Source organism: Equus asinus, chromosome 2 (genome assembly GCF_041296235.1).
Source record: "Equus asinus isolate D_3611 breed Donkey chromosome 2, EquAss-T2T_v2, whole genome shotgun sequence".
NCBI classification, from domain to species: domain Eukaryota; kingdom Metazoa; phylum Chordata; class Mammalia; order Perissodactyla; family Equidae; genus Equus; species Equus asinus.
Genome location: NC_091791.1, coordinates 61019460 through 61045705, shown reverse-complemented (window position 1 = coordinate 61045705; position 26246 = coordinate 61019460). Strand labels below are relative to the sequence as shown.

The window sequence follows — 26246 nt, the reverse complement described above, 5'->3', positions numbered from 1 at the left end:
TAGATTTTACTTAAGACTAACAAATATCAAACTCTAGATGATATGTTTGTTTTTTGCAGAGATGATTAGCATTTGAGAAACTTCTTTCTGTGTACTCTAAGCTTCAGCAGATGAGTAAAAATATTGAGGATAATGGGAACGAAGTTTCTCCCTGCTGGAGAAGAGAATAACAAGGATGTAAGGGGTAAGACAGATAGCTATGAAATGTAATCATGAGGAAACAGCCTAGTTCAAATTGAAGGATGTTCTACACTATAATTCTCCTGTACTTTCCAAATCTTTCAAGGTCAAGAGTACAAAGAGACCAAAAATGGGAGAGTAGGTAACTCCAAAACTACATCCCTCCACTAAGACAATAATTAAGTTGGCAAAAACTGTAAATCATATCTCTGGAATCTAACTAATCAAAGACTTTAAACAACCAGGGGAGTACTTAAAGAAGAAAGAGGCTGCTGAAATTTGGTAAGAGAATGTTGTGGTGTTTTAACTTTCCTGATGACCATCCCTCACTCCCTAGCATGATGGCAGCCACAAAGATTGTGGCCCCCATTCCTGGTACAGCTCTCTGATGCCAGAGGAAACAGTGCAGACCTTGTTCGTTAAGAAGGTGGATGTGGACATTGACCTGTTTAGTCAATGTGGAATTGGCTTGTGGGCTTTCCTTTGTTTCACCCACCTTGAAGCTTTCTTGGGGCTGGGGTGGCCTCCCAGGTGGCATTTGTCAAAAGCATTTAAAGGCAAATATACTAGCCACAGCAACCTGAGAGAAGCAGGAGACAGACCAAGAAGCCTGGGAAGAAAGAGGCTACAGCAGGAGATGAGAGAACAAGGACTTTGTGATACTCTACCGTATACCACAGTCTCTGGAAGGCCATGTACATGCTCAGGACTGAATGAATACTTACAAGAAACCTTAGCAGACCCTAAGCTTTCACCTCTGGCTGGATTTTAGCTTATGCAGGTAGTGAAGGCAAAGGCAGAATTGTAAACAATTGCTAAACATGAAAAGAATGCCCAACACAGAGCCAATCTGCAAAGACTGGGAGAGTTTTTGTTTTGTTTTGCTGCTTTTTTTGCTCCAAGGATTGAAGGAATTCTGTGTTAGATAACTAACTGACCACTAAGGAAATGCAACAGAGACTTGAGTGATCATGCTTGGCAAAGCATGCAGTATATACAAAAATAATTTAGAAAAGTCACTAAACAAATGACTACAACCCACACATACAGCATCAACCAACCCTGAGGAGGAAGGAGAATCTGATTTCCTGAGTTACCATATGTAATATACAAAATGTTCAGTTTTCAACAAGAAATTATGCTTGCAAAGAAATAATAAACTATGGCCCATTCACAAGGGAAAAAAAGAAAGGAACTATCCTTGAGAAAGCTCAGATACTGCACTTAGTACAAACACATTTTAAATCATCTGTCTTAAGTATACTCAGAGATAAGGAAACTACAGACAACTTAAAGGAAACAAGGGGAGTGATGTATGAACTAACAGTTTCAATAAAAAGAGATACGAATTATAGAAAGGTATCAAGTAGAAATTCTGGAACTGAAAAGTACAATAGCTGAAAGAAAAATTTCACTGAAGGGGTTCAACAACAGATTTGAACAGGCAGAAAAAAGAATCAGTGAACTTGAAGACAGGTCAATTGATATTATCCAGTCAGAGAAGCAGAGAGAAAAAAGAATGAAGATTAATGAACAGAGTTTAACAGACCTTTATGACATCATCAAGTGTACCAACATATGTATAATAGGAATCTCAGAAGGCAAGGAGAGAGAGAAGGAGACAAAAAGAATATTTGAAGAAATAATGGCTGAAAACTTTCCAAATTTAATGAAATACATGAATCTACACATCCAGGAAGCTAGATAAAGTCTAAGAAGATAAGCTCAAAGAGACCCACACTGAGACATGTAATCAAACTGTCAAAAGCTAAAGACAGAATCTTGAAAGCAGCAAGAGAGAAGCAACTCATCTCATACAAAGTATCCATAATAAGATTAGCAACCAATTTCTCATCAGAAATCACGAAGACTAGAAGGCAGTGGGATGACATTTAAAGTGCTAAAAGAAAAAAAAATTTTCAACCAATAATTCTATACCTGCAAAACTATGCAAAAATGAAGGAAATGATAAGCCATTCTCAGATGAATAAAAGCTGAGGGAGTTTGTTGCTAGTAGAGCTACCCTACAAAAAAGGCTAAAGGAAGTCCTTAAGGCTGAACTGAAAGGACACTAGACAATAACTTGAAGCTATGTGAAGAAATAACACCAGTAAAGGTAACAACATAGGTAAATATAAAAGCCAGTGTTCGTGTATATTTGGTTTTTAATTCTTTTTTTCCCTCTGTGATTTAAAAGATAAATCATAAAACAATAATTATAAACATGTGTTAATGGGCTCACTGTATAAAGATATAACTTATGAAAATAACAACATAAAGGAGATGGAGCTCTACAGGAGCAGGGTTTTTTTTAATACTATTGGAGCTAAGTTGATATTAATTCAAACTAGATTTCTCTAAATTTAAGATGTTAATTATAATCTGCAAAGTAACCCCTAAGAAAATAACTGTGTATGGCTCCATTTTTATGAAATATCCAGCAAAAAAGTTAATCCATAGAGACAGAAAGCAGATTAGTGGTTTCCAGGGGCTAGAGGGAGGGGGCATGGGGTGTGACTGCTTAATGGATAAAGGGTTTCCAAATGGGATGATGAAAAAGTTCTGAAACTACATAGTGGTGATGATTTCATAACATTATGAATGTACTTAATGCCACTGAGTTGTACACTTTAAAATAGTAAGTTTTATGTTATGTGCATTTTACCACAATTTTAGAACACCATAACAACATGATCAGTGTGGTACTGCCATAAAGATAGACATATAGATGAATGGAATGAAATTGAAAGTCCAGAAATAAACCCACACATCTGTGGTCAAGTAATTTTCAGCAAGGGTCCCAAGACCGTTCAGTGGTGAAAGAATCTTTTCAACAAATAGTTTAGGGTCAAGTGGCTGTCCACATGTGAAAGAATGAAGTTGGACCCCTACCTCACATTACCTGCAAAAGTTAACTCAAAATGGATCAATTACCTAAATATAAAAGCAAAAAACTACAAAACTGTTGTAGGAAACATAGGGGTAAATCTTCATGACTTTCGATTTGATAATGGGGTCTTAGATATGACATCAAAGGGACAAACAATAAGAAAAAAATAGACAAGTTGAACTTCATCAATATTTAAAATTTTTCTGCATCAAAGCACATTATCAAGAGAGTGGAAAGGCAATGCACAGAATGGGAGAAAATATTTGCAAGTCATATATTTGATATGAGTTTAGTATACAGAATATATAAAGACAAATAACCCAATTCAAAAATGAGCAAAGGATTTAAATAGACATTTCTCCAAAGAAGTTATACAAATGGCCAACAAACACATGAAAAGGTGTTCAACATCATTAGGCACTAGGGAAATGTAAATCAAACCACAATGAGATGTCACTTCACACTCACCAGAATGGCTATAATTTAAAAAAAGAAAAGAAGTGTTGATGAGGATGCAGAGAAATCGAAATGCTTGTACTTTGCTGGTAGTGGTGTAAAATGATGCAGCCTCTGGCAAACAGTTTGGTCATTCCTCAAAAACTTAAACATAGAGTTGTGATATGACCTAGCAATTCCACTCCTAGATATATATCCAAAAGAATTGAAAGCAGATAGTCAAACAAATGCTTGTACATGAATGTGCATAGTAGCACTATTCACAATAGCTGAAAGGTAGAAACACCCCAAATGTCCTTCAATGGATGAATGTATCAGCAAACTGCACTATATGTAATGGAATATTATTTGGCAATAAAAATGAATGACCTACTGATTGATACTACAACATGGATGAACCTAGAAAACATTATGTTACAGGAAAGAAGCCAAACCCAAAAGGCCTACATATTATGGTTAAATGGTTAAAATGGTGAATTTTATGTTATGTGAATTCTACCACAATCAAAAACAATAATAAACTTCCAAAGGAAAAAATAAGGGCAAGAAAGCTGTTCTGGATTAGTGGGGATTAAAGATACTTAACAACTAAATGCCATTTATGATTGAGGATTACATCCTGGACTCGGAGAAAAATAGCTATACAGGAAATTATTGGGACAGTTGACTAAATTTGAAAATAAACTGTGGATTAGATAATAGTATATATCAGTATTAAATATCTTGGTTTTATTACATTTATACTATGGTATGTAAAAGAATGTCTTTGTAGGAAATATATACTGAATTGTTTAAGTGTAAAGGGGCATGTGTCTCCAACTTACTTTCAAAATAGAGCAAAAGAAAACCTTTATCTATATAAAATGATAAAGCAAATAGGGTAATACATAAGCTATTGGTAAATCTCAGTAAAAAGTATATGAGAGTTCCTTATGAGAATATTTCTACTTCTCTGAGTTTGAAATTATGTCACATTCAAAGTTACTAACAAAATTAGATTTGTCTTTTTATCTTCTGAGCAGAAGCGTAGTCCAGATGATTGTAAGAAAAATAATGTTAGATATGCTTCTTTGGCTTAGCTGGCTCATTTCACTCTGTCCTTAGACTTTCGTCTGTTTCTCAACTTCTGGATCCCAATATATTATTTATTTTATTTGCTTATAGCAATCTCTCCATAAGATTATTACATAATTAATAAAAAGTACTCAACTTCTATACACATTTGTTGTTCTGCCTAGTAATGGTATGCCTTTGGGAGCCAATTCTCATTTTGTGTATTTTTTCTTACATGCTTTACTTTTGCATTATCTTGGATAATGTAAGAGATGTAACCATTGGTTTCTTTTATTTTGAGAAATTAAAATATTAATTTCCCAGTGAAAGGCCTTGCTGCTCTAGTTCTCATCCAATAGCTTTTTTGTCTAAAATTCGTGTTTAATCTCTTGGTAGAAGATCAAGTGTGGTATGAGATCTGACCTTAATTTGAACCTATTGGACTATGTGCTCATTTTTGTTGTCGACTCAAAGAAGTAATCTCTAAATGCTGTCCAGCAGGACCGTGCTTTCTGTCCAACACAAATGAGTCAGGGAAGCCGTTTCCTAAGAAGAATCTGCCATCAAAACCTCTTACTGTTTTGTTGGCATTCAAGTATGGATTTTTACCAGTCAGTGGTTACTGTTTCATGTGAACAAGCAAATATCCAGTAAAGGCTATTTTGAGTGGATTTACTAAGAAGATCATGATAATTCATTTGGTACTTGTGTTTTCAATTGGTTAACTAGCTTTCTTTCCTTTGTGGTGTATGATGGGATCTCCACTAGACAGAGGTAACCTATTGGATAGTTGGATACCTGGATGCTGATGTGGTGGTGCTTGTTGGTTTAGTTTTCATGATACTCCTCTTGAGGTTATGCTTGCAATGCTGCTTCTTATTCTGTGCTTGCATGATGTTATTACTGTGGATTGCGCTTTGTTGGTTTGGGTTCTTAAAACCTCCCATTTCTTTTTTTATTATCCAGAATAATTCCTTGAATATCTGGTTGGTTCAGAACTTACAGAAATTAGTTGCAAGTCTAACTCCCTGGTGGATCCTTTTCAGTTTTTGAAAATATCTTCAGTATCACCACTAAGTGTATGGTTTGGCTAGGAATTCAGAAAACGGGGTAGGTTTGCTTCAACACCCAGGAAGAGACCACTTACTAGACAGGCCATTACTGAAGCTGAGAATTAACTCTCTTTGTGACTTTTATAGCTTAAAGAAAATGAATACATTCTTAGAGTAAAAGCTAAGTTTTTGGAGAGTTTTATCAAATATCTGAAATTTGGAATCCTCCACCAAGGTAATAGCAAATATAATTAAATGAAACCATGCCTAAAGCTTGGCGTGCATGTCTAGTTGGCCGTTATATTTCAGAGACGCTGTTTACTCTGCAAACTGTTCTACTTTCCAAAACTAAGGTTCTTGGGGCTCATAAGGTAAAAATTAAAATTACTATTTCAGAAATTAGTTTTCTGAGCAGTTGTATGGGCCTTGGAAATAGTTGCTTGCCTCTTCATTTCTAATCACAAGTAGTATAGTTTTTCTTGGGCAGTTAGAACTGATTTCATTTTAGTTTCTTCATTTTTTTTTTTTTCTGCCTTATATATCTCTATAGAAAAAGGTGGATTGTTTTTAAAACTTAGAAACAATACCAGTCCTGAAGTGGGCCTGTATATGTTAAATGGCAGGAGTTCATAAAATTGAAATTATTTTCCAGTGTTCATATTAAGCCAGTGTTGAAACAAAAAAACAAAGTCATCTTTGTCTTATAATTTTAAATCATCTTGAAAACTGTAAAGGATCCATTAATTTGGAATGGCCGTCAGAGAAATGCTTATGATAAATAGCATAAAACTGTCAGATAAATGATGATTCATCTCTAACTACTTATGTTCTCATTCTGTTATATCTTCTTTTTATCTTTTGGTTGGACTCATACATTTAATAGAAAATTGCCCAGGAACGAGAAAAATTTGCTGATGAAGGCAGTATATTTTACACCCTTGGAGAATGTGGACTCATATCCTTTTCAGACTACATTTTCCTTACAACTGTTCTTTCCAGTAAGTATAAACTTTTCATTTTATTCTTTTATAGGGAGCATACAGGACTATAAAAAGAATTGATCAGAGGGGGAAACAAGTTATGTTTGTAGAGTTAATAAATTGTAAATTACATAAAATTTCGTTTGTTTTGAATTCTCTCTAACTTGTGTATAGAACCACCTGAGAAAGTGGAAGGAAAATAAGTATCAAAGTAAAGTTAAAAAAATAAAGCAACTATGAAGTTACATCTGCCTTTAACTGTTTGAAGCTCTGTATTCTGTCAAGATAAATTGTATATTACCTACTCCTACTGTAGCCTTCATTAATGTTTCTACTTCCCCAATAGAACACAGATTGATCTATCATTTCCTCCACTAAAGAGGAAAATTGGCTCAAGTGTTCTAATTGTGTTAGAATATTCATTTTTGTTTGTTTGTTTTTCTTTTTGGTTTTGGTGAGGAAGATTGGCCTTCAGCTAACATCTGTTACCAATCTTCCTCTTTTTGTTCGAGGAAGATTGTTGCTGAGCTAACATTTGTGGAAGTCTTCCTCTGTTTTGTATGTGGGACGCTACCACCCCGTGGCTTGATGAGCAGTGCCTAGGTCCACACCTGGGATCCAAACCCACAAACTCTGGGCTGCCAAAGCAGAGAACACGAACTTAACCACTATGCCACAGAGCAGGCCCCTTGAATATTCATTTTTCAATCTTAGAGGATTACTTCTTAAGACAAAACTCAAATTTGACTCATTTAGCACACTGATGAGTTTCTAAATTTTTTTAAGCTAAGCAATTTTGTTGATTAGTATGCTGCTCTGTTTCTTAATATTATTTCCCTATATTGTGCCTTTTTTAACCATTCAGAAAAACAAAACAAAATGTATGTTTCTAGTTCTCTGTGTACACTGTATTAAAATCTACCCAAATTGAACCAAAGAGATCTTATTTGTATGTTTGAAAGAGCTGATTCTCAGTTTTTTTCCATCTGGGACATATCAAACAAAAATAACCATCTCTTCCTTCCTTTCTCCAGGCTAGTCATCTGTAAAGATAAAACTATATGACACTTTTTAATAAATGACATACACAGTTCCTGCCATGGCTCTGACCACTTATACCATTCTTTCCTCTGATTAGGACAGGAAAATGAAGAAATATGGACTAATATGCCTTACCACAGCTGTCTTTGGAGTACCAAAGTATTTGAATAAATTTGTGTGGTGGACTTATGCTCTAGCAATGTAAATATACATTGATTTGTTGTGAAGATCCAAAATAGAAAACTAAGTAAAAGCACATTTATGATCTTAAATTGTGTATTGTTAGAGTTAGTTATTATTTTGGTAGGGCATGGGTTTTCAAAACAGACTTCAGTTCAAATCCTGGCCCCGTCACTTCTTAGCTTTGTGATTTGGGGCAAGTCAGTGAACTTGTTCATCTGTTTTGTGTGTAAAATGAAGATGGCAATAATACCAAACCCAAATGATTTATCTGAAGATTGTGAGATCATGTATATAGAGTACCTGGTTCAGTGCCTAGTATTTAGTTGATATGCGATCTGTCTGGGTTTTTATTCTTGATATCCTGTCACAACATGTTATTTCATATTTGATTTTAAGAGATCCCTAAATCTTGTCATAAAAAAAACAGGATTGGTGGGGATTTTTTAAACTTTATTGTGACTTTGGATAGAGTTTACATTAAATAGGCATGATGTGGCAGAAAGAGCACTGCATTAAGTGCAAAGGCCAACGTAGAGAACTGTATTGATGTATAATGTATATTATGGAAGTAGTCCTAGTAAATGTTTGTTTAGCTGAAGTGAGATTTTAAGTTTTTGTCTTCGTGTCATTCTAAGTGTCAGAAGGCCCATAGAGCAGAACCTTCAGAATACCTCATACATTGTGCAGCTCCCTTAATTCAATAATTTAAAAGGAGGTAAAAATAAGTCATATTGACCCTTGAGTTCTGGAAACCCCTTCAAGTAGCTCTGCAGGTCTGGGCATCTTTACTTCTTGGTGCTCAGCTCCTGCTTAGACATGGTGAGTGATTTACAAAATTGCTTAGTATTGTGATGTCATATACTTTCTATATTTGTCAGGAAAGAGAAAATATGATAAGAATCTCATTTTAAGATTTTCTCGTTATCACTGGTTTTAAGCATTTTGATTATTATATGCCTGGAGTGTTTCTCAGCATTAGCACTATTGATGTTTTGGGCAGGATAATTCGTTGTTGTGAAGGCTGTCTTGTGCATTGTAGGATGGTTAACAACATTCCTGGCATCTACACACTAGATGCCATTAGCACACCATCTCTCCTCGCCCCTCTCCCGTTTGTGACAACCAAAAATGTCTTCAGAAATTGCATATGTCCCAGGAGGAGTGGGGATGGGGAGGAATCATCCCTGGTTGAGAACCACTGATGTAGTTTTTGACAGGGTTTTTTGTTGTTATTATGTGGCTTGATGTAGTGGTCTTCATGTTTCTTGTCTTGGAGTTTTTTGGATCTGTGGATTTATAGTTTTCATCAAATTTGGGAAAATTTCAGCCGTTATTTTTTCAAATGCTTTTTCTTTGCTTCCTCATCCTCTCCTTTGGGGACTCTAATTACACATATATTTTCCTCACATCAACACTATAATGTTCATACTATTATAATACTGATTTTATGGATGAGGAAATTGAGGCATACAGATGTTTAAAGAATTTGCCCTGAGTCCCACAGTAAGTAGATAATTTAGGGTTTGATATTTTCTTTTCTTTTTTTTTTTTTGAGGAAGATCAGCCCTGAGCTAACTACTGCCAATCTTCCTCTTTTTGCTAAGGAAGACCGGCCCTGAGTGAACATCTGTACCCATCTTCCTCTCTTTTATATGTGGGACACCTACCACAACATGGCGTTTGCCAAGCAGTGCCACGTCCACACCCAGGATCTGAACTGGTGAACCCTGGGCGGCCTGAGAAACGGAATGTGCGAACTTAACTGCTGCGCCACTGGGCTGGCCCCTGATTTAGGGTTTGAACCCAGGCTGCCTCAGCATCTGAGGTCCTGTCACTTGGCTTTACTGATGTGGTCACATTTTCAGCAGTGATTAGCTGTGGTTTACCTTAGTGACTCTTCTTTCTCTAAGGCTAGGCTGTGGGAAGACTGGTCATAAACTCTTCTGTAGAGAGTTCAAGCATCCTTGCAATCTGAATGTTGCACACTGCATTGTCTACTTTATCTAACAAGCCATGGGGAAAAATATGCCACAGAAATTACACTGAGATCAGTTCTTTCACATGTCCAAATTGCTACTAGGATGAAAGGAAATGAGAGTCAGAGGATCAACTTCCTTGTGGGTAGCAAGGGATCATTACATCTAGATACACTAAATGATGACTAAATCATCCTGCAAGAGTTAGTGCAATTTTTAAACACTAAAAGCCATGCCAGGGAGTGGCTTGGGACTAGGGGAAAGTGCATTAGCATTTGCATTCACCTGTTACTCTGGTGGACAACAGGGACCGTCCTTGAGATTTCCAATGGAAACCCAGCCACAGCAATGCAAACAGCATAACCCAGATAATGCAGGACTGTCATATTTCTGATTAGCTGGGGTTTTTTTCAAAATTAATAGATTCAGTGGTGTTCAAGAAATTGCCAGAAATTGCCATCATTTGAAGAACATGAACACTCTGCCCAAATGGATTGACACTTAGAACCTCAAAGTACCGTAGAAACTCTACATGTTGTCTAAAATAAAATTTGACAACTATATATAGTAAATCATTCGTTTTTTCTCAATTTCTAATTACCTCTCCTAAAAATAAAATTAAGAAAGCTACTTGTCTAAGAAAGCATGTTATGCTATATAATTTCCCCCATTAAATAAATTCTTATTTAAACTTTTTAGAAGCTCGATTTTTAGCTAAACAAGAATTTCTTAGACACATACCCAGAATAACAACCAATTTGGGAGAAATGTCTTGTGTTTATAATAAGCAGTGGCATAAATTTCTCACTCTTCTCTGTATGTACTTTGGATAATGGGGGCCATCTTTGGCAAACCTAAAATTTTAAACACCTTTTATCTTGTCATACACACACACACATACACACCTCCTAAATCCCTTTCCTACTTTAATTTTTCTTCTTGGCATTTATCACTATTTAACATTCTATATAGTTAATGTCTTTATCTTGTTTATTTACATTCTCCCTAGAATGTAAACTGCATGACAGTGATCATAGATTTGTAGTCATATTCACTGCAAATATATCTACTGTATATAAAGTATTGTGGCAAGGTAACAAAGCAAGAATATGAACTTTTTTTTTCAATTTTCTCCAAAAGGAAGTTTAGCAAACATAAGACTTGACTTTTCTGTTTATATCCTAAATTGAGAACAATCCTTGTAGCTGTGGATGTCCTCAATCTGCAGCCAGTACCAGCGGAGTGAGGGAAACATGTTTTTTAATTAATCTATTTCCAAACAAGCTTGGTTGCTTATAATTCAGAATTCATATATTTATATTCCACCCTTATTCCTAATTCTTAAATTCTATTGCTTTATACCCTATCTTTCTGAACAGGTTTGATGGATTAACTTGAAGAATTTTCAGCATAATCCATGGCATCTGTATTAGGTAGAATATTAAATATTTACTAAATAACTTCTCACTAATAAAAGAAATTCAGATTCATCCTAGGCAAGATGAATGGACTGCTAATAATTACTATTAGTAAATAATTTCCAGAGAGCCTCTGATCCTTATAGTATGTTAATAGGAATTGAATGAGAATACAGAAGCATGTGTATTAATGGCTTAATTCTCTGCACTAACCAACTGCAACATTAGCTAATGGTCTTAAATCTTACAATAGAAGTCAGAAATTTTTCTCCATAACTAGGTATAGAAAAAGGTCATCAAGATTTATCTAGAATGCTATATATTATTTATTGATTTGGCTCATTCTTGCTAATGCTAGGATTCAGTAGGTAATGATAATGTAACTTAGAATCTGGATCTTGGCCATTGACAATTGTGAAATATTTATTTTGTGTTCTTTGTCTTCATATGTGTTCTAACTAAAGTGATTAACCATATGGGCTAATACATGAAAATAATTCTAGTTAGATGGAGGAGGCAATAATAAAACGATTAAAAAATTGATTCTTAAGCACCTTCCTTACTATTTACTATTAATCTTTGAAAAGCCACCAGAAAAATCAAAAGCAAAAAATGCTATGGCATGTTCAGTACCTAGGAACACACCTAATGAAAGTCAGGCATGAGTCACTGTATTTTGATTTTGATTCCTTCTTTAGATTTCAGGGAATTGGGAAAAATTGAATTAAGTGGCAGGATTTCATTTACTGACAAACTACATCCTCATTGTGTTGCATGTCTCTCACACACACACAAAACTTTTGAGAAATTACAACAACATTCAAATGAAAGTTTATGTTTTATTTCTCTTGCCATACTAAAGTCAAGAGCAGATCACAAAGTGTGTATGACATGGAGATAGTGATGCTGATCAGTGCTATTTCATCTGATGAAAACGTTATAGAAGTTATAGATGAAAGTAAGTTTTTCAGGTTGAGTGATCTGTTGAAAAATATGAGCAAGGCAACATACTGAGATCTATGAACAGATTTAAGGCAGTTACAAATCTTTTTTATTGGGACATCAGAGTTGTGGCAGTTATAGAGAAAATTTGGCTTAGCTATAAGCTGCATAGTTTTTATGTCTAGGATTATCTGCAGTTGCTAAATTGACATTATGAAGAGTAAGACAAAGAAGATGAAAGGCTGATCTTATTTAGTGTTATTTTAGCCTATAAGAAGTGCTTAGGATTTTGGAAATACTCATTTGCATGGTATAAGGCCAAAACTATCTCATTGTGTTGTTTACCAGTAACTTATTTCTCTAGCATAACCTGTTCTGGTTAATTCATTGATTTTATAATAATACAGCTTCTGTCAAAACAACTAAATAATGCTTTTAAATATATCAAGTATTTATAATATTAAATTCTTTTTGAGCCAGATGTATTTGAGAACACTGCCGTTTCAGTAGCCACCACTGTTACAGACAGTTGAAACGTTTACATCTTTGTATCAACAACCACACAAGAATTTTAGTTCACATGGGCAAGAAATAAGTGGTGTTTGTGTTTAACTCTCTCAAATCTACTTGTGGCTATACTAGAAGATTAAAATATTTTCTTTGTCTGCAAATAGAAGTTTATCCTTTGGGAACAATTGCTTGAGATTTGTCCGAGAGGAGAACAGACTAAAGAAGCAACCTATGGCTTATCACGAAAGTAAGATCTAAATGTATTTTGAATGTATCTTGAGGAAGATTTCATAATTTTACACCTATGAGGGAACCAGTTTTTATTAGCCTTTTCATACTTGTGTTTTGTTAGAATTGATCCCTTTTTATTTTTTGAAAATTCTAATGTTGTAATAATTCTAATAAAATTCTAATACTGACTTAAAATGTTATGGAAATCTAGTTAGGGACACATGATTTCTGTAGCTCTGCCCTTTCAATACAAACAGTCAAGATGGGGCTATGTCCTAAAAAGAGTATTGAATGAGGTTGTCAGGAGTGCTTTCTGTATGTTCTTTGGGCTGATGGTGGCACCAAAATTATGTCTGCATATGCTTTGTTCTCTCTTGAATGGCTTATGTTGGCCTGTAAAGCTTTCTGCTGCTTTTCCATGGAGTGAGTTCTCTACGATACCTGAGATTCACATAGAAGGCCTAGAAGGGAGAGGAGGAGGAGGTCTGCCCTTGGTTTTACTTCTGTGCTTTTTAGGCTCTTGGGAAGGAAGGCCTACCAGGGGAAGCATTTGGTAAATCCAAAGGCTTCCCTCTTTCTTAGGCCTCATTTATCAATGGGAGAAAGTTCATGGAACAAGAAAGTAAAACTCCAAAATAGCCTAAATTCTCTGCCTTCCAGAAAGTGCTCTAACCTATAAAATTATTTCTTTTTCTGCTCTTCAAATCAAAACTATCTTTCTCCTAACATATCTCAAGTAAGATTTTCCTTTTTTAAACAAACTTCAGAATTTAAAAATTTTTTACATTGAATCGTGAATGAATTATGGTGCCTCATAACAGCTCCAGAGATATTTGCAGGAAAATGCTTGTTAACACTAAAGAATCTCTGATTGATGAAAGTTTAGACCATGGATATGGTATCACTAAATAATATCTTGAAGTAGGAACTATGTCATATGGCTTTGTATCCCCAAAGTACCTAACATTGTATCCTACTAATGGTGGTCATTCTAAAAATATTTGAATGAATAATGCCCTTATGAACATTGATGTACATATTTGTGCACTGTTTAAGACTCTGTTTTCAGTTCTTTGGGGTGCATAGCTAGGAGTGGATTTGCTGGACCACATGGTAATTCCATGTTTCAAAAAAAAATATATTTGAATGAAAGGATATTTAGAATGTGGTTTCTCTTAGCCCCTTCTAGGTAGAAAGGAGATCCAGCCACCATCTGTCTTCACACCCTTCATTACAGCATCAAATGGACCTTAGTTTACCTTTCTACCATAGTCTTTCCTTTGTTTACCTAGAACAGATTGGAGAAACTTTTTCAGATTCCAGCCTCTTACAACTCTTCTAACTTCTGTCGTATCCTCTTCAAGCTCTACCCTGTCCTGTTTTTGTTCTGTCGATGGTTGGGATGGCTCTGTAGAAATTCAACCTTCAGTAATTGAGGAGGTTAAAGGTCTTTGCTTATGGTCTATGAGCCCCACTTTTTCACATTGTTTGCTTCTTAGAAACTAGACTGGAATCAAATCTATCTGTCCATCTGTATAGGTGATCTTTCCCTAAAACCCACAACTTAATAGTGTTTGGCTGTGCTTAGACTTCATCATGTGTTGCTTACCTGTTCCTGGAAAAACTTTAGGAAATGCTTATTTGTAGAGCTGGGGAATCTGAGGGTACAAAAAGGAAATCAAGGCAAGAAATAGTGGTTGTCATGGAATGGTTTGCCTAATCACTTCACCTTCTGGAGAAGCTATCCAGCACAGTAGCTGGCACATAATGAGTACTCCATGTATATCTGTTGGCTAAATAAATATCCAAGAACTTTTCCTTATAGTTACTTTAATATACATATTAAAATTTTATATTGCTGCAAATACCCTTATCATCCTGCCTAGTATTTAGAACTTTTAAAATAATAGCTTTTCTCTACGTACAGTCATGCATTGCTTAACAACAGAGACGTGCTGAGAAATCGTTGTTAGGTGGTTTTGTCATTGTGTGAACATCATAGAGTGTACTTACACAAACCTAGATGGTATAGCCTATTACACGCCTAGGCTATATGGTACTAATCTTATGGGACCACCGTCGTATATGCAGTCCTTTGTTGACCAAAACATCATTATACAGCGCATGACTGTATGTATACATGATGAAAGCTAGAAAATTAATTAGAATAGCTAAGTTTTTCTATTTGGATACTAAACTGAAAAATCAAATAGCTTTTCCAAACCAAGTCACATACTGTAAAGAGAGTCCTTCAAATTAACATAAATTATCAAATATCCAGTCTCTTTACTAAAAGCATCTATGCAATAAGTTATATCTTGGCATAAGCTGTCACTTTGGCTATTATTGAACACATGGAGTAGAAGGAAACCACACAGAATGAAATGAAAGTCAAACAGATGATTACCTTTTTAGGTCTCTGAAAATAGAGGTCAGGGTCTGTCACAAGGCATATGTAATTTGGGCATAAAAAATAGTAACATGCATTTGAAGAAAATACATTCCTAAAGTAGAATGTGACCTCAATACAAGGATAAAGCACTGGCATGCCTTTTAGAATCTCTGTCCCAGGAACTCTTAGGGAATCCAAGCTTTTTGACATCTCTGGCATTGAATACTCTTCCTGTAGCATAACTGTCAAAAAACAGTGTAAGGAAGAGCAATTTAAATGAAAGACTGTTTCTGGCAGCTCTCTGAAGGTTCTCCAGTAACTGAGGCTGAGATATAGTTCAAAGATAGGTTGTGTACTTTGAACTAGGAACATGAACTATTTCTTTTCTTCAGGTGTGAAATTATAGATTTTTTTTTTTTTGAGAATCAGGACTGAAATGTATTTTCTAGAAAAAACATAAATGGAAGAAAAGCAGTAGTTAGAAGGAGTGTCTACAGCTGAAGACTTGCTGAAGGAATTCAGAAAAATTTCAGATATTCTTGTGAAGTTTTTAAACTCAGCTTCTTGACATGTAGTGTTTCATATTATTTAGAAAACCTTGCCAATTGACGTTAAATAAGTAAATCACACTGAGATGCAATAAAGAATAAAAAGCTCTCTGCTGCCATTGCAGAGCCTGTATGTAATGATAGCAAGCTCATAGTAACTGTCTCATGTAGTTTCTTTCAATGTCTTAGGATTTTCAAATAAAAGCAAGACTAAGTCAATATGAATTTTAAGTCTGTTCTAAGAATATAGATTAAATTTCTAAGTGTCTTTTCCTTTTGGTCGGAATTTGTTCGAGTAGAATTAGGTCTTCTAACCATATCCTTTTAGTAAGTGCTGCTGGGAATAGCAGCTTGACCCTCTACCCCATATTCGTGGAATCTTGGCTATCCTGTGAGTATAGTAAATCACAGTAAATCCAATAAATCACAAATTGTGGGTTTGTCTAGGAGCTATACAAGGTGTAGGCATCATGGCTGTACCTTGCATCTTGAGGAGCTTTACCCGTTGGTCTGCCCTCCAGTTGAACTAGCTTAGACTTGGGCTTAGTCCTCAGAACTACATGAGGTGAAGTCTTTCCTAAACTTAGATCACTCTCAAAGGTCTGAAGGACTCCAGAAACTAGGATAAAGTTAGGGTTGATTACCTTTTTTGGAGGAGCAATTAGTTTTTCCTCCTCTCATTTGACTACCAAATCTATAGTGTACCCAAAACTATTTATGCCTCAGAATTAACTATTAGAATGACACCTAAATTTAATTGACTATATAGTATTAGAGTATAAATTATTGGCATACATTTTTAGAATCTTGACGATGTTTATCAAACACTTTCATAAATGCTTACCCTTTGGCCCAGCAATTCCAGTCTACAAGTTTAGTCTAAAAGAAGATCGTGTATTGTGATGTTGATGATCAAAAAATACACTGGAAAGGACTCAAATATCAAACAGAATGCTGAACAAATTATGATAAATCTGTGCAATGAAATTCAAAACAGCACTTAATATAATGTATATAATACAGATTTATTGACATAGAAAAATGTTCACAATGTATTGATGGGTCAAAACATACATATTGTATGATTCTGTTTTGGGAAAAGAAAAATACATATGCGTGTGAGTATATATATTTAAAAAAGCAGTCTGAATATTTGTATTTCTGATCTGTCAGCAAATCCTGTCAGCTCTACCTTGACATAATCCAGAATCTCACCATTTTTCACTACACTTACACTACTACCCTTATCTAAAATGCTCTCATAGCTCACTCGGATTATTTCAGTACCTTCCTAATTGGTCACCCTTCTTTCACACTTGGTTCTCTACAGTCCATTCTCAACACAGCAGCCAGAATGATCTTGTTAAATTTAAATAAGATTATGTCATTCCTCTGTTCAAAATCTCTCCCCTCCCCCCCAAAAAATTTCCAATCTCTCTCAGATTTTAATCTCTCAGAATAAAAACTAAAGTCTTTCCAGGGCCCTACAAGGCCCTAAATGCTCTCCCCACCACCATCCCTTTAAAGGAAAACAGATATCAGCAGGCACTAGAATTCTCTACACTTACTGTTTTCCTTTTAGCTACAGTGAAAAAAGGATAGCTACTCTAATTATTGCTAATTAACAATAATAGTTAAGGATGTTTGGGGTGGTAGGTATAGTTTATTAAGCTTCTCTAATGGTTTTGAACTTTCTTTTTTACACCTCATAAAATTAATTATTTTTAGTGCTTGCAAAGCCTGTCTTTCAGTCGTGTCTAAGTTGACTGGTACCATAGAATTCCAAAGGTCCATTTTACTGGTACTTTATTGTAGGGAAATAAAAAGAAAAGATATTAGGTTCTTATAGTGAAAAAGTAGAGGGTTAGAGTACAATTAAATGTATTTATGTACTTAGAATATCTCCATGGGCCAAATACTTTAGATTTCTAATCTGTTATCTAGAATCAAATTAGGTCTGTTAACACTATGAGGCCCCTAGACAGTTATGTAATTAACTTCAGTCTTCCTGTGCCATTCATCTGTCATGGAGTTGCTTTTAAACTGGGTGAATATGAAGCCATGAGAGAGAGGGTATTGGATGGCTAACATTAAGAAAAACAATGATGCAAAATCTAGAGTTATAAAGCAGGAAAATTAAAGGATTATCATTTTCTCCGCGGAAGCAGTCACCGCAATGTTTCTTTAAATAGTTTCTTTTCAAGTGTAAGCTATATGTAAAGTAATATCTAACTATATGTGAGTCTAGTGAAAAGAAATTGTCTTACAGACTTAAGAGGATAATAAATCATATGTTGGGGCTTATTGCACAATAGTACATAATTCAACTTGTTTTAGAACCCAGAGGTGAAAATGTTCAAAACAGAGCATTGTTTTATCCTAACACTGTTCTCACAGATGGGGTCATCTGTCTTGTTGTTTTACGCTGTGTTCATCAGGAAATCCTTCCCTGGCCTCTTATAGGACTAACTCTGCACATAGTTCTGTTTTGTGTTTGGCTCCCTGGGCTCTCCAGTAGTGGAACATTAGTTAGACACAGGGCTTCCCTCTTCCCTGGGTGTTTTCCACAGATGGGAAGAAGCCATTAGATCTGTACCAAGACAAATTGAGGGGAAAAGACTGGTCTTTGGTGAAATGTCAAAGTAGACTAAATTCTCTGCCTTCTAGGAAATTCTTCATCTAAAACAATTACTTTTTCCCCTTTGTTATACAGAGGGTACATGGACACACATACTACTGGTACCATGTAGTCTAAATGTAATCTAAAGTCAAGTCTAGTAGGGAAACTCACAGGCAGAAAAGCAGCAAAATTACCCATCCTCGTGCCATTTAGTAGAAAAGCATGCTTAGTTGGGTCAGACACACCTGGAACACATCATGGAAAGGGCTCTAGGAAAAAGATGCTGCCCTCATAACTCACCCTGTAATTATAAGTACGAGAGGCAGGGAACATCCAGGAGGCTGTCTAACGATGAGAGCGTCCTGGTTGACGAAATGGTCTTGTTAGAAACAGGGAGCTTCCACTCCACAGGTGGTATTAGCCTCTTCTTCCATTGAGCTAATTCAGATCTACAAAGCTAGCTTTTGTTAAGTTACCAAAGGGACATCTGTATTTATCTCCTTAGCCTTCATTCCAGAAAGTCAAATTACCTTTCTCATAATACAACAAATTTAGGTTAAAAAAATTAAATCCTCAGATTAAATGAATTCATACTAAATTATAAATGACCTATAAATTCCCATAATAGTTCTAGAATATTTTCAAGAAGATGCTTGTAAATGCATGATTCCCTAAATAGTGAGGTTCATGCAGTGAATGTTGTAGTAGTATAATAAGATCCTTCAAAATAGAAGTATGACCTGATGTTGAAACCCCAGAAACTTCTTTAAAGATGAATGGAGACCTAGTAGTAGTTTGAGTAGAGTGAGGGTCCCACTTGGTAATGTCACAAAAACGATGGAGTAGGAGACCCCAGCCTCTATCCCCCAACAAAGATCATCAGTTAGACAACTATCCACAAACAAACACAGCTGTAGGAGAGCTCTGGAGTCCACTTAAGAGACTTCAGCAACACAGTGAAACAAATAACTTGAGCATAACCACAAAAAAGGAAGGAAAAACAGCTCTATTTGCCTGTATCATCCCATCCCCCAAGCCGTCATTGCTCAGCACCAAGAGGCAATTCCACATCTAGAAAGAGTTCCCCTTGCTGGAAAAGGAAGAGTAGGGTGACTGACCAGCATTCCCAGCCTTTTAAGGCATCACACAAAAGACTCACGTCAGTTTCACTGCGCTCAGATACCAGCAAAACTGAGACGTTATAGAGATGGCTAGGAATCAGGAAGAAAAGCAAGGATACCAATATCAGCCATGCAATGGGAGCAACTAGTATTTCCAGTGACCTGCTCTGTAGGAGACCCCAGTGGCTTTTGCCACTGAAAACCAATGGACAGCACAGCCACCACAGACTCCCTGCAGATGTCACCAGTTTTCACCCCAACGGTGTCCACATTCACTGATACCAGCCACCTGAGTCCCTCCCTATCCCTAGCCCCACTGGAGCCCAGGACCTGTGCCAGCAGCCACATATTTGTGAATTTCCCAATTTTCCTCCTGTTATTGATTTCTGGTTTCATACCACTGTGGTCAGAAAAGGTGCTCTATATGATTTCATACTTTCCTCTAATATTTTCCCTAGCATTCTCATCTACTTAACATCAAAATCAGGAGTCCAAAGAGAAAACTTGGGGGTAAAACTAATTTGTCTTTTCATTTGGTTTTTTCACCTACATCTTGGTCAGCAAGTAATATATACAAACACATACATATATATTCATGTATATATGCAGAGCAGCTGCAGTCTAATGGAGGCATATAAAATAATGATTGATGTATTTTAAAAGTATATCTTCACTTCTATGTGTAAATGTGTATTATCTCCCTTAAAGTAGTTTTCTTTCCTCCTCACAATTTTGTCCCTCTCTAGATACATACACCATTTAGTCAAGGACTAAAAACAGCTTTACATACTAAATCGAAAGAAGTGAACATTCTTCATTTACCAAAATTGTTCCAACAATGATTGCTTTGGTAAGTTTTTTTTTCCCCCAAGAGGCTAGGAAAGAGGACTTCCCAGTTGTATTTATATACTCTGCCTCTCCCAGATGTGGCTGAAATTTCTCAAATTAGTCATTTTTCTTCCTGTTCTTCAAACTAGTCATTTAGGCATTTCCTATATCATGGTTGTGGTCATATTGATAATCATTTAATTTAATAATTCCTGCCTTTTTGCCTTCATTGAGGATTTGGCATTTAATTCAGATTATTAGAAGAGGGTATAGGGCAGGGACTAGATGAAAGCACTTTAAAACGTGCCTGAAAGTAGAACTAAAAATGAGGGAAGGACTGATGGATCTTAAATGTAAGAATGAATTTTATTTTTAAGAGACAAGTTAGGAAAGTTGTGAGCTACCTAGTCTTACAGTGCCCTTTATAGCAAAGGATACCCCTTGTTAGTTAATTCGGTCTGCTATATGTTTCATCCTGACAGCTATCCATCAGAGTAGAGTCTAGACATACCACTAGGGTTCAGATTCCAGCTCTGCCATTTACCAGTTAGGTGAGCCTCAGTTTCCTCTTCTGTAAAGTGGTGATACCAGTAGTACCTGTCTCATAGGATTGTTATGAGGATTAAATGAGTACTAATTTATAATGAGCAACTTGTAAGTTACTTGGAACAGTACCTGACACATGGTAAGCCCACAGTAAATGCTGGTTATTTTTAAATTCATATTTCCAAAAAGACTAATTGATTATGCATGTGGAGAATAGACCTTTTCATCTATTTTCTGTAGACTTGGGCCTGAACACATCTCAAATTCTAATTCCTCCGTAGGCCTTCTTGATAAATCTATATTTACTTGATCTTTCCTCAAAAAACTTTTCATTTGGGTCATAGAAACTATAGACCAAGAGAGAAGAGGGAAAATTAGGAAGTTGCTGTGTGAGAGCTTATTAGTCATTTTAGTTTCCCAGTTTATAAATCTATTATATATTTATTTTATGACTATACACGTTACTATTATTAGTAGTTCTAAGAGTTTTTGGTTCATTTTCCTGGCATTTTTAGGAGGACATTTATGTAATCTTCAAATAATGATTCTTTTTTCTTTCTTTCTTTCTTTCTTTTTGGTGAGGAAGATTGGCCCTGAGCTAACATCTGTTGCCAATCTTCCTCTTTTTGCTTGAGGAAGATTGTCGCTGAGCTAACATCTGTGCCAATCTTCCTCCATTTTGTTTGTGGGATGCTGCCACAGCATGGCTTGATGAGCAGTATGTAGGTCTGTACCCAGGATCCAAACCTGTGAACCCCAGACTGCCAAAGTGGAGCACAGAAACTTGAACACTATGCCACCAGGCCAGCCCCTTTTTCTTTTTTCTAACATGTAGGCTTTATATTATTTCATTATATATTTGCTTTGACTAGAACTTTCAAAATAATAGTAATAATAGTGAGTGTCCCCACTTTATTATGTTAAAATAAATGTCTTCAGCATTTTTCAATTAGGTATATTGTGAATGTTGGTTTCAGATAAATGTTTTTTACTATATTGAAGAAGTTCCTCCTATTCTATTTTGCAGGGGAAAAAAAAGATTATTAGGAAAACTTTATAATGTGTCAAGTTCTTTTTCAGCATCTAGCCTGATGATCAAAGTGGCTTTATTCCTGTGACCTAGTTTTATTGCATTATAGTCATAAAAATGCTGCATTTACAGTCTCTTCTTTTACTTGTGTTTGTTTTTTGTTTTGTGTGCTTGTGTGTGTATGTGGACTAATATACAATCAATCGTTCTAAATTTCCCTTGAACATTAAAAAAAATATATAGTCTCTGTTTACCAGAAAGCAATGTCCAATATATATCTATTAAATTGAACTTATGGTTTGTATTGTATGAAGTTTCTATGACCTCTTTGAATTTTCCACAAAATATGTCACAGACTGAGGTATTATAGTAATTTTTATAATTGCTCCTTTACATATAACTGTTACATGTTTTGATGCCATATTGTCCTGTACATAAAGATATATATTAGATCTTCATTATGGATGGTACCTATTAATAATATGAAAATAATAGTCCTGCTTTTAGTTCATTTCTGTCTCAGATTAATAATACCACCTCTGCTTTCTTCCTGTTTTGTTTTCCAGTATTTCCTCTTTTTATCTTTCTATATTATTTTGTTTTTGACATATTTCTTGTAAATAACATAATTTGATCCAATCTGAGAGCATTTGTCTTTTTTTATTAAATTTTTTTAATTTGAGTTCATAATAGTTTACATCATTGTGAAATTTCAGTTGTAAATTATTTCTCGTCTGTCACCACATAGGGGGCTCCCCTTCACCCCCTGTACTCACTCCCCACCCCCTTTCCCCTAGGAACCACTTAACTGTTTTCTTTGTCCATGTGCTTATTTATATTCCACGTATGAGTGAAATCATATGGTGTTTGTCTTTCTCCGTCTGGCTTACTTTGCTTAGCTTAATTCCCTCCAGGTCTTTCCATGTTGTTGCAAATGGGATGAATTTGTCCTTTTTTTCTGGATAAGTAGTATTCCTTTGTATATATATACCACATCTTCTTTATCCACTCATCCGTCAATGGGCACTTGGATTGTTTCCATGTCTTGGCTATTGTGAATAGTGCTGCGATGAACATAGGGGTACATATGTTACTTTGGATTGTTGATTTCAAGTTGTTTGGGTAGATACCCACGAGTGGGATAGCTTGGTCATATGGTATTTGTATTTTTAGTTTTTTGAGGAATCTCCATACTGTTTTCCGTAGTGGCTACACCAGTTTGCATTCCCACCAGCAGTGTATGAGGGTTCCCTTCTCTCCACACCCTCTCCAGCATTTCTTATTTTTAGTCTTAGTGATTATAGCCATTTTAACAGGGCTAAGATGGTATCTTCGTGTAGTTTTGACTTGCATTTCCCTGATGATTAGTGATGTTGAACATCTTTTCACGTGTTTATTGGCCATCTGTATATCTTCTTTGGAAAAATGTCTGTTCATATCCTCTGTCCATTTTTTGATCAGGCTGTTTGGTTTTTTTGTTGTTCAGTTGTGTGAGTTCCTTATATATTATGGAGATTGACCCCTAATTGGATATATGATTTGCAAAAATTTTCTCGCAATTGGTGGGTCGTCTTTTGATTTTGATCCTAGTTTCTTTTGCGTTGCAGAAGCTCATTAGTCTGATGAACTCTCACTTGTTTATTTTTTCTTTTGTTTCCCTTGTCTGAGAAGACATGGTATTCAAAAAGATCCTTTTAAGTTCGATGTCAAAGAGTGTACTACCTATATTATCTTCCAGGAGTTTTATGGTTTCAGGACTATCTTCAAGTCTTTGATCCGTTTTGAGTTTATTTTTGTGTAGGGCATGAGATAATGGTCTACTTTCATTCTTTTGCATGTGGCTGTCCAGTTTTCCCAACACCATTTATTGAAGAGACTATCTTTTCTCCGTTGTATGTTCTTGGCACCTTTGTGGAAGATTAGCTCTCCGTATATGTGCGGTTTTATTTCTGGGCTTTCATTTCTGTTCCTTTGATCTGTGTGCCTGTTTTTATACTAGTACCATGCCATTTTGATCACTATGGCTTTGTAGTACATTTTGAAGTCAAGGATTGTGATTCCTCCAGCTTTGTTCTTTTTTCTCAGGATTGCTTTAGTAATTCGGGGTCTCTGATTGCCCCATATGAATTTTAGGATTCTTTGCTCTATTTCCGTGAAGGATGTCATTGGGATTCTGATTGGGATTGCACTGAATCTGCAAGATTGCTTTGGGTAGTATGGACATTTTAACCATGTTTACTCTTCCAATCCGTGTGCATGGAATCTTTTTCCATCTCTTTATGTTGTTATCTATTTCTTTCAATAATGTTTTATAGTTTTCATTGTATAAGTCCTTTGCCTCCTTAGTTAAATTCATTCCTAGGTACCTTATTCTTTTCAATTGTAAATGGAATTGTATTCTTGAGTTCTCTTCCTGTAAGTTTGTTATTATAGTACAGAAATGCAACTAGTTTTTGTAAGTTGATTTTGTACCCCACAACTTTACTGTAGTTGTTAGTTATTTCTAATAGTTTTCTGATGGATTCTTTAGGGTTTTCTATATATAAGGTCATGTTGTCTGCCAAAACTGAGTGTTTCAGTTCTTCACTCTGTATTTGGTTTCCTTTTATTCCTTTCTCTTGCCTAATTGCCCTGACCAAAACCTCCAGTACTGTGTTAGATAATAGTGGTGACAGTGGACATCCTTGTCTTGTTCCTGTTCTCAGAGTGATGTCATTCAGTTTTTCCCCATTGAGTATGATGTTGGCTGTGGGTTTGTCATATATGGCCTTTATTATGTTGAGGTAATTTCCTTCTATACCCATTTTGTTAAGAGTTTTTATCATAAATAGCTGTTGGATCTGTCAAATGCTTTCTCTGCATCTGTTGAGATGATCATGTGGTTTTAATTCCTCATTTTGTTAATGTGGTGTATCACATTGATTGATTTGCAGATGTTGAACCATCCCTGTGTCCCTGGAATAAATCCCACTTGATCATGATGTATGATCTTTTTGATGTATTGCTGTATTCAGGTTGCCAATATTTTGTTGAGGATTTTTGCATCTATCTTCATCAGCGATATTGGCCTGTAGTTTTCCTTTTTTGTGTCGTCCTTGTCAGGCTTTGGTATCAGAGTGATGTTGGCCTTGTAGAATGTGTTAGGAAGCATTCCATCCTCCCTAATTTTTTGGAATAGCTTGAGAAGGATAGGTATTAAATCCTCTCTGAAAGTTTGGTAGAATTCCCCAGGAAAGCCATCTGGTCCTGGGGTTTTGATTTTTGGGATGATTTGATTACTGTTTCAGTCTCTTTCCTTGTGATTGGTCTATTCAGATTCTCTATTTCTTCTTAATTCAGCTTTGGGAGGTTGTATGAGTCTAAGAATTTATCCATTTTTCTCTAGATTGTCCATTTTGTTGGTATATAGTTTTTCATAGTATTCTCTTATAATCCATTGTATTTCTGTGGTATCGGTTGTTATTTCTCCTCTTTCATTTCTAATTTTATTTATCTGAGCTTTCTCTCTTTTTTTTCTTTGTAAGTCTGGCTAGGGGGTTGTCAATTTTATTCATCTTCTCAAAGAACCAGCTCTTTGTTTCATTATTCCTTCCTACTGCCTTTTTTGTTTCAATAGCATTGATTTCTGCTCAGATTTTTATTCTCTCCTTTTACTGACTTTGGGCTTTGTTTGTTCTTTTTCTAATTCACTTAGTTGTAGTTTCAGATTACTTATTTGGGTTTTTTCTTATTTGTTAAGGTGAGCCTGTATTGCAATGAATTTCCATCTTAATATGGCTTTTGCTGCATCCCATATGAGTTGGTATGATATGTTTTCATTTTCATTTGTCTCCAGATATTTTTTGATTCCTCCTTTAATTTCTTCAACAATCCATTGGTCGTTCAGTAGCATGTTGTTTAGTCTCCACGTCTTTGTCCTTTTCTCAGCTCTTTTCTTGTAATTAATTTCTAGCTTTATAGCATTATATTATATTATATTATATTGATCAGAAAAGATGCTTGTTATTATTTGTCCTTTTTTTTAAGTTTTTTTTATTTTTTTCCTTTTTCTCCCCAAAGCCCCCCAGTACATATTTGTATATTCTTCGTTGTGGGTCCTTCTAGTTGTGGCATGTGGGATGCTGCCTCAGCATGGTTTGATGAGCAGTGCCATGTCTGCGCCCAGGATTCCAACCAACAAAACACTGGGCCACCTGCAGCAGAGCATGCAAACTTAACCACTCGGCCACGGGGCCAGCCCCTATTTCAG

At 35.6% G+C, this 26246-nt stretch overlaps 1 protein-coding gene across 7 annotated transcripts in view; it reads left to right on the top strand.

The window, feature by feature from the left end:
* MICU1 (mitochondrial calcium uptake 1) overlaps positions 1 to 26246 on the top strand; it is a 266742-nt gene that overhangs the window by 140860 nt on the left and 99636 nt on the right. For all 7 annotated transcript variants that reach the window (XM_070489912.1, XM_014840267.3, XM_070489910.1 and 4 more), the window contains one exon: positions 6515 to 6629. In XM_070489912.1, coding sequence (XP_070346013.1) covers positions 6515 to 6629 — 115 coding nt within the window. The remainder of the gene's footprint in view (positions 1 to 6514; positions 6630 to 26246) is intronic.